This window comes from Ceratotherium simum, chromosome 10, assembly GCF_057802395.1.
Source record: "Ceratotherium simum simum isolate JZ-2026a chromosome 10, ASM5780239v1, whole genome shotgun sequence".
In the NCBI taxonomy this organism is placed as follows: Eukaryota; Metazoa; Chordata; class Mammalia; order Perissodactyla; family Rhinocerotidae; genus Ceratotherium; species Ceratotherium simum.
Genome location: NC_141909.1, coordinates 41,117,926 through 41,127,672, shown reverse-complemented (window position 1 = coordinate 41,127,672; position 9,747 = coordinate 41,117,926). Strand labels below are relative to the sequence as shown.

The 9,747-nt window shown below is 33.7% G+C and overlaps 1 protein-coding gene across 2 annotated transcripts in view; it reads right to left on the bottom strand.

Moving 5' to 3' along the window:
- Nucleotides 1-701: 701 nt before the first annotated feature.
- The window catches only part of LOC101405925 (protocadherin-9), a 663,084-nt gene continuing 654,038 nt past the window's right edge, over nucleotides 702-9,747 (bottom strand). For both annotated transcript variants that reach the window (XM_087435996.1, XM_087435997.1), the window contains one exon: nucleotides 702-2,889. In XM_087435996.1, coding sequence (XP_087292122.1) covers nucleotides 2,516-2,889 — 374 coding nt within the window. In that variant the 3' untranslated portion in view covers nucleotides 702-2,515. The remainder of the gene's footprint in view (nucleotides 2,890-9,747) is intronic.

Sequence of the window (9,747 nt, the reverse complement as noted above, 5' to 3'; positions counted from 1 at the left end):
CGGCCCCGCGGCTTAGCGGTTAAGTGCGTGCGCTCCGCTACTGGCGGCCCAAGTTTGGATCCTGGGCGCACACCGACGCACAGCTTGTCCGGCCATGCTGAGGCAGTGTCCCACATACAGCAACTAGAAGGATGCGCAACTATGACATACAACTATCTATTGCGGCTTTGGGGAGAAAAAGGGAAAAAAACGGAGGAGGATTGGCATGGATGTTAGCTCAGGGCTGATCTTCCTCACCAAAAAAAAAAAAAAAAGAAAGAAATATAGATGAAGATTTGGCCCTTGTTTTAAGGCCTTAATGATAGAATAGTCCTCTTCTGCCATGGCCAGCAATGAAATATAGGAGAGTTTATTTCATGAAATCTTAGTAAAGAGACGAAGAGTCAAGAAGATAACTTCACTAACCAACCAGCGCTACCTGCCCAGTTTCTGACCTGGGATTTCACTTTGATGAAACTTGCATGAATATTGACTAGAAAGTGAGCCACCTTTCTCTATGAATTTTCCTAGAAAATGATTTCATAGACCATTAGGGGAATTGAACTCTAACTTGGATCCATATTTTCAGAACATAGGTATTAAACCCCTAACAAATCTTCCTTGATTTCAAATTAAAAGTTAAGTTTTATCAACATATATTTATCTAACAATTAGAGTAGAAATCATCACTCTGGATGTTGACCAAGAATTAACACACTACAATCAGGAATTCAGAACATTTATTGCAAGAGCTGAATAATTGTAAATAACGTAGAACTGGCAAAGCAGTAACAAGGATAATTGTTTAGATATTTATTCTGTCGAAGTCATCAAACACCCCTCACAAACCGACAAAAATGTACTGCAATAAGCAATGCACCCCTACCCATTATTTTCCATTATACTGTGGAAAAATGTGAATTGCTATTTACAAAGTAATTTTATTTTTGGTATGAACAAATTAACTATCAGATTAGCAAACCTTTTTTTTTGTTTTTTATTTTATTTATTTTTTTACTTTTAAACTGATGTTGAACCGTGGCATTAAGATAACTTTCACTTCTCTCAATAAAGACATTTTGTTGCATGCTATTTATTTGTTTAAATCATCTGTCATGCCTTAACAAAAACCTCCTAAGAATGTTCGAATTTGGATTTGTTTGCACGTGCAACTGAGATCTTATTAACATTAGCTGTCACTCTGTTGGTTTGACCTAAGTGACGAGACGCTGGTACCTGCCAGGCATTGACCAACTATGATAACAAACAGTTAAACAGCAATAATTAGAGATTTATCCCTTTATTTCCCCCAACTAGCCTACCTGGAGAATGTTCTGTTACATCATGAAGGCACAACACATTAAATATTTTGTGGCTATGGTCTAACACTCGTGTTACAACAACATTATTGTATATGAGGATTAACACAAACTCTGCCATTTGAACAAAGTTGTAGACACACATTTGCCCAATTAAAACTAGTTTTGAATAGTAATTTTTCTTCAAGATATGCTAATTTTGATACATTAGTTTTGCATGAGTGACAAGTATAGAATATTATATCATTTTCTGAAGGATAACACTTTCCCATTACTCTCTTGCTTAATACTACTAATTAAGTGATTTTGCTTTTGCCTACTTTGAAAATAAGGATGTCAAGAAAATAGGTTCTGAATTTCCAAGCTTTTGCACAAGTCCATTTTTTATATAAAGTTTCGATTTTTTATCTTTATTTTTTACATAATTCCAGCATCATAAGCTATCGTAAAAGAAGCAAGATTCCAGAACCTTTTTTTAAACAGAAGTGTTTGAGATCCTTTGAACAATGTGTGTCAAGACAGACTACTAATGCAGAAACACCTCACTGAAAGAAACAACAAAAATAACGACAAAGAGGCAAATAAAAAAAGGAAAGAAGCAACCATAAAACAGAATTATGCTACAACATTTTTTAGGTGAATGTCATAAGTACACAAAAGTTGTTAATAATAATTTGCTTCTATTTACAAATACTTTAACACTGATTGACTTACAAGTGTCCACTAACGTTGTTAACAGCACAATAGGTTTAATGCTTATCTTTTTAAGTTTTGTTTGAAGTATAATGTCAAGTATAGCAATCCCAGCACAAATCAATGACAAAAAGAGCACAATTTTCTAACTGGATATGTTTGTCAGTCACTCTAATCCATGGAACTTTCTGACTCTCCAAATGCATATTCTATTGTTCATAGCAGCAGTCCAGGGTCAAAATAAAATGCAATTTAATAAAAAAAAAAAGGATATCTGCACAATGGAGAGATCTTTGAAGAGTTTAATTAATTCTAGTAAACAAGATCACATAGCTAGTAGAACTATTTTCTCTCTTACGTTGTAAAACATTGTATCCTCCATGGTGCTAACACAAAGTTATGGATATCCCTGCTACAAGGGGCATAGTTGTAGAGATCTACTGAATACATAAAGCTCTGACACACATGGTATTAGCATATCTATTTAGATTAAAGTTATTAGGTCCCATATAGCCTTTTTTTTTTTAGAGTTGGTGCTCATTAGGACTCTCAATAGCACCTCCTGCTTGCTTACAAGACTTCAGATTTGCCAGAGGAATGTCTGTCATGTGGCTGCCATTGTTGAAATGGCCTTCACTGGAGCCATACTGCTTACGGTCATTGAACTGGTTCCTGTTGCTATCTTCTTTCCAGGCTCTGGTCAGGGTGTGCCCATTCACAAGCTTGTCTTTCTTGACCCATTCTTTCTGGGGTGCAAAGGTTGAGAGAGGAGATTTAGGGTGTTGATATGGACCTAAGCCAGGTGGCATCCAGCAATTATCAGAATGACCCAAAACCAAGCACTCTTGAGTGCACATTTCCGTAGCTTCAGCTAACCCTCGGGGTCCCAGAGGCCCATCTGCAGAGGACAAGAGACAGAAAATAAGAAAGGAAAGTGGTTAGATTTTATTTAAAATTATCTTCTTAGAGAAAAAGTGCATTGGTGATCTCCTTTTCTCACGAAAACTTTAAGTTAAGGAATTCAAAGATATTATTCCCCATCTTTTAAAGAGTAACACAGAAGAAATCAAATTCCTTGTTATGGAGATAACATCTATCTCTTTTCTTCCTTAAGCCTTCCTTTACATCCAGAAACATAAACAGATAGAAAAACAGAGAGATAGATGATTGATAGATAGACAGATAGATAGATAGACAGACATCGGTAAACAGATATACCTATGATATATTATTTCTGATCAAGTCTTTCTATGTCATATATATTATTACTGATGTCTGTCCTAATTCTCAACAAAAAGCTCAACAAAATTATGAGAAATAGAAAAATTTTATGTGCAATGTTGAAGAATATGTAAACGTTACAATCCCACGAAAGCAAAATGCAAAAGTACTAGTTAAAATATAATACCATTAAAAATAAATACTCTAAATGGTTATGTAAAATATTGTGTTTTCATATAAATACTTGTTCATATATGAAATCACATAAAAATAATTTTGCAACATTTAAATATTAAATAATCATTTTAAAGAGTATTTTAACTAAAGTATATTATTAAAGGCACACCTAGTATGCTGCAAGCATTCTGAACTCCAAATAAATAAAGAAGCCATTTGCATCCAAAGACAGCATTTGATTCCATCCAAGCTTACCCTATTTTCTAGATTTCTAAGGGTATAAAACTATAGCTAAGCTGCAAATTAGATCACATGGAGTCTAATATTTAGAGGGAAACAAGTCATCATAGATGTTTCTATTTTGTTTTATTTTTTGCCAGCAGGAAATCTAAAACATACATTTTATCTATGATTTCAAAAGTAAACTCTTTTCTGATTGTGCAAAGAGGAAATCAGCCCTTCACTGAAAAACAACAACTGCCAAATGGTAAAGAAAAAAGTTGGTTTTTTGTTGTTGTTTTTTTCCCCTTGATTAAACAGTCAAGTGATAAGTGATAGCTTGGAAATTAGGAATTGATTTTATGAATGAGGTTAAGTGGATAGGCAAGAATGCCTGAAGCATAAAGCATTTTCAAAAGCAAAAATCATCAGAATGAAAATGTAGAAGAAAATATACCTGTATATTTGCCTAGTCAACAATTAAAATAACTATACAATTTGAACATAGGTCTTCGCTAAAATCCAAGTTAGTACTACTAACATAAGTGCCCAATAATTGTGGGTTTTTATATTAACATCTATTTGTCCTAATAATGTTCTATTTATTTCTAGCATGCGAAAAAATGCCAGCTAAGATAGGCAACTGTCAATGACAAATACCTGAGACGACAAAACACAGGCTACATCAGAATGGACACTGGATGTGAAAAAAATGTGGCTAAAATGTACTCTTTCATACAAACTCAAATTTTAGTCATTTTTTAAATCTAAAATCTGCTCTTCAGAATAACCTTAAAATTCCTTCCCATCCAAACCGGATTCCCATCCCCTCAAAAGCAAACAGTTGTATTTTGTTTAAACACACATTCATTACTTTAAACTATTTCTCTCACAAACCTCCAATGATTACTCATTTCCGAGGATATTTCATTTAAACTTGTCTATGAGCCTTTCTTTGCCCTCTGAATTCTGCCCACATTTCAAAAGTTCAGACTAATTTCTCCCTTTTAGGTTCACTTTGATGTGCTCAGTAACTCTGTATCCACAAAGCTAACACATTTTGCTCAAACCAGTCCATGCTCCCTGCATTAGGACCACACGCTTAGAAGATGCTTTTTGCCTGTTTTCATTTAATTACTGACTCTTTCAATGGTCAACTTTTCCACAACTATACCAGTTCATGTCTCATATGCACCTTGAAGATTTCCACAGATCTTCCCTTATCAATAAATAACAAATTTCCTAACTGAGCTCCCTCAACTCTTACTTAACGTCATTTTTGTCTTTTGGGGGAGGTTCTGTACATTCATGAGTATATGTTTTTATTTTTGCTTTCTCCCAACTAGATTTAAAATCCATTGATAGAAAAAAAAAATGACTTATCAGTCTTCTGATTCCTCATAGTGCTAAGCAATAGTGATGATCTATGAAAATTATTAATTGTTATTTAAAATTTCATGAGATTGAAAATGTTCTGAGAAATTATTAAAGATATCCTCTGCTTAAAGGCAGACCGTAAGTAATTATAATAGAAGATGCTGATTTCACAAACATCACACCAAAATCTTGCTCAACAACAAATCTTTTTGCCTAGCAATACTTTGTGACAGTTAATAAATGAATTACTTAACTTCTCTGTTAAATATATTCACTCCTTTCTAGACATCAATGGAGATAAATTAATCACCAATTTCATATGTAACTTATCTTAAGCACTATAAACCAACCCTTAATCTTTACTTTTCCAGCACAATTAATAAGTTTTCCTTTCTTGTTAATATCTCCAAATAAAAACAAATAAATTATCAGCTACTTAAGAAGTATCAATAGAATCAGGGTTTTATTGAGTACATCAACAAAGGGACAATATGCAAGATTATTTTTAAAATAGTCTTATCCAACATACATTGCCATCTTATTAAATTAAGAAATATTAACCAAGGATTGAGAACAATGTGTGTGTGTGCATATGTGGACCCTAAGTCTTCAGTATTGAGTGACACATTTTAACAAGTAGAGTAGACAGTTTTCTCTTTTTTTTAGAACCGATAACACTTATTTAGTCCATAAATATTTACTGAGCATGTACTATATGCTGACACTGTGACAGGCACCAGGAATAGAGCAGTGAATAAAACTGTCAACACTACCCCATGGAGCGCTTAGTCTATCCTGGGAAATAAATAATTGCCTTAAAAGCAATGAAGTGAGAAGAAATAGGTGTCATTGGGAAAAAATAGGAGGCAGTTAACTGATTTAGGGGCGCATGTCGCTTTGCAAAGTAACAGATGGACTTTGTTCCAAATTATATAACTTCTACCATTTTCCGAAAGTTCTTCCTACAGATAATTGACAGCTTAAAACATTCACAGTTAAAATGTGTGTGTACTATATCTTTAACTTGCAAAACAATGAGTTTTTCTTCATTAAATATTATTAATTGCTCTTTGAGAATTGTACTTCCTATGATTCATTTGTGTAAATAAATTTGAAGGCTTTCGATAAAGTCTATAAATCAACTTATAGAAGTTTTGTAGATTGTTATGTAAGTCTTTTAGGTAGCTGATCATTGTATAGGATTTAAAGATCCATCAAAAGGTGGGACACGACACGATGACACTGGGATGAAAGTGGAAGTTTTTGTTACTTAGAGCTCCAAAGGAGAAAAGACCATCAGGCAGGACCACACAGGGTTGCACCAAGAATAGGGTAACAGCAGGCTGGACTTGTAAGGGACAACCCACGTATAGCAAGCAGGGTGGGGATAGCTAGGTTCCCAGTGTTCTCTGTAGATTGACTGATTTGAGAAATTTCTCATACTCCAGGGCATAGGGGTTTGTCCCAAGTCACCTGGTAAACCTGATCCCTGGGCAACTAGGGCAGGTGCCTAGTGACCCAGGAGTTTGAGAGCTCCAGAAAGGCAGTGGTGCGTGTGGACTTACTCAAGAAGGGGAACTGACCAGCCTGTAGCCGGGGCCTCAGAACTGGGTCAAGACAGCATTAAAAAAAAAATCAAAAAAGTTACATTATGCCAATTTTCTTATGTCCTTGAGATAGTGTGAGCTATATTATTAGAGAATATACTTTGCTTTATGCTTTGGTAAATTTTTATTTTGGGACATGACATTAAACAGGGAAAATTTTAGTTTTTTTATTTGGCCCTACATATAATTTCCAATAGTTGCCCTGATATTAAAGAAAAAAAAACAACAACACAATGTGTTTTATTTTGGGAAATAACAATGCTTCCAAATTTTTTTCCATAAAGTTTGTGTCATGAATTGGTAAGAAGAAAAAAGAACATTTTTTTAATTTGATGATGAATTATTAAAAGGAACATAGTCATTCTACTGGTTTCCTAATACAGCCCCTGTCCTTTAAAAGTTTAGAATCTGAAGCATGCTCAACATTCAATAGTTTTTAATTCTTTTTTCTCAATTTTAAAACCACTGTCTGAATTCTTTTATGCCCTTAAAAAGGAGACAAACATTCTTTAAAAAGCAATAATGTTGAATACTGTCATTTCCCAAAACATGATTGAAAGTAATCTATGATACTCCATCAAATATATAGCAATTAAAATATCTGGAAATTTGTGCTAATACTGCAAAAAGTATGTGCACTAAAATATTATTCTTTATCTTCAACATATAATTATTTTTTAATGTTATCAATATAAGCAATTGTCTTAACCGATGAATAATTATATTTACTTTTCATTCATACATTTCTTAACAGGTACTTATTGAATAAATAACACGTATCTCGTGAATCAGACACTGTGCTGGATTCTTAATAAATTTCTTGCATTTGTGTGTGTTTGTGTGTGTGTGTGTGTGTGTGTGTGTGTGAGCGCATGCGTGTGTTTTCCACGTTTCCCCAGTTTTTTCATATACTCCCTAATGTCCTGTTTGTGGTACATCATACAATATTTATTTAGAATTCAGATCAGGATTCCAAACTGCTTATAAATACTTTCTATAATTTCAGCATTAGACAAATTTGTTTCCTTTCTCTTAAAAATTAAGTAATTAAAATCGCTCATCATGATTTTTTTAAACACTGAAACATTTATTGAATGTTTTAAAACCTAAATGATTTATTCTCTTTCACAATCCTCAATCTATGTGTTTGGTTATCATTTTTGGTTTTCGAATGTATAAAGAAACGTGTTGATAAACTGTACAAGCCATCTGTCTCTGCGTTTCAGTGTTGGAAGCAAAGACAAAAGTATATAACAAAAAGCTTCTTGAAAGTTGTCTCAGTTGATATTTATATCAGGTCTCAGCATATTTCCCTCGCCATCTTTGTACAACTCACCGACTCACTCAAAACCAAACAAAATACTTCACCTGTGGTTTAGACATCAACAGCTGTCAGAGAGCTGCTTGAATTGCTGACTTTTAAATTTTTTATTTATTTATTTTCCCTCTAAAGCCCCAGCGGATAGTTGTATGTCATAGCTGCACATCCTTCTAGTTGCTGTATGTGGGACTCAGCCTTAGCATGGCCAGAGAAGCGGTGCATCGGTGTGCGCCAGGGATCCGAACCCGGGCAGCCAGCAGCTGAGCGTGCGCCCTTAACCGCTAAGCCACAGGGCCGGCCCTTGAATTGCTGACTTTTAAAGATACGGGTGTAACATGTGAGACTATCCATGTTAATGGATGTCCAGCTATACGTAAATGGTAGGATACATGAATGGGCCTTGATCTCATTTTATTGTACCTGGAAGCAGAATTGTTATTTCATTGATTAACTCACTGCTATAATTAACAAGTACCTTCTGGCATGTTCACCACCTGCTTTTCAACCTGATGATTTGAAATCCTTTAATTCCAAAGCTAGAAATTGATATTTTTATTAAAAAATAAGATGTTTCATATTCTTGGTTAGGTTTCATACTGTATGAAGGTTTGGCCTTGTATGTGAATGAATGTTCCTTAGAATTTTTACTGTTGGGTAAAATAAGACTAAACAGACTGCCAAAATTGAATTGTAAAATAGATAAGTCATTTTTATATCATGTTGGATCAAACTCATCACATCTCACTCAATTTTTCATTTTGTTTGATTTTTATTATAGAAAAATACCTCTCCCATGCAAAATACATCAAATTGTCACGTTACACGGGCCTTTTGGTGGAAAGAACATATATCACTATTTTTATGCAAAACATTTGCTCTTAAGTTCCATTTTGCTGTATTTCCCAAGATTTTACACTAGCAGGAGTGTAGCATGCAAAGAATTGTGCATCACTAAACACTTTCAAGTGAAAGATGCACCCACTGATGTGGATTTGCTAAAGCAGTTTTCCTGATATTTAGGCACAGTAATGAAATTACTTTACTTATTTTAAAGAAATTTCCATGTTATGTAGGCCTTTATCCTATAATTTTGCTTTGCACTTGCTATTATTAATATACTGAGAAAATCTTAATTTTCATACTTTCTCCTTGCCTTAATCAATCTTTCTATAATAAAATTTAGAGAAGCAAATATTCTAATTACATTTTAAGTTAATTTTAGTATCTCTAGGTGACCAATACAAAAAAAATTTAGTATTTTTACTACCTCATTTTCACCCTCAGTTTATTTCTGTTCTTTTTTGTTTTTTTGAGACAAAGTATAACAGCATAACAATTTCTTATCTTTTTGTGGATTACCTTGAATGGAAAGCTAAAGCTAAACGTTTATATGAATGTGGAGGAACCTGAAAAAATGTCAGGCAAATTCACTTGATAGTCACCCCTAATATCCACTATTTGATCATCATTTTCTGTATTTATTAAATAGTTGCTATTACACATCAAATCGATTAATTTGCTTCCAATCTAAATATGGCAAAATTAATTTCCCGTATAAGAGTTGGCACGATAAACAGAGGAAATTGTCCAGCACTTCTCTTTTGATACATTATTTCTATTTCACATTGCATTATACTGTGCCCAATTGATATTTTTAAATCAATGTTACGTGGGAATAAATATCAGTTATTGCTTTGCTCTTATTATACAGAAAAACAATCAAAGGGTATAAATTTCATTGCCATTGTAACTCAGACTTGTATATGAAATAGTATAGCATAGTCGTGTGGACAGTCTAAATCCAAAAATAGATCTGGCAAATTTGAGTATGTAT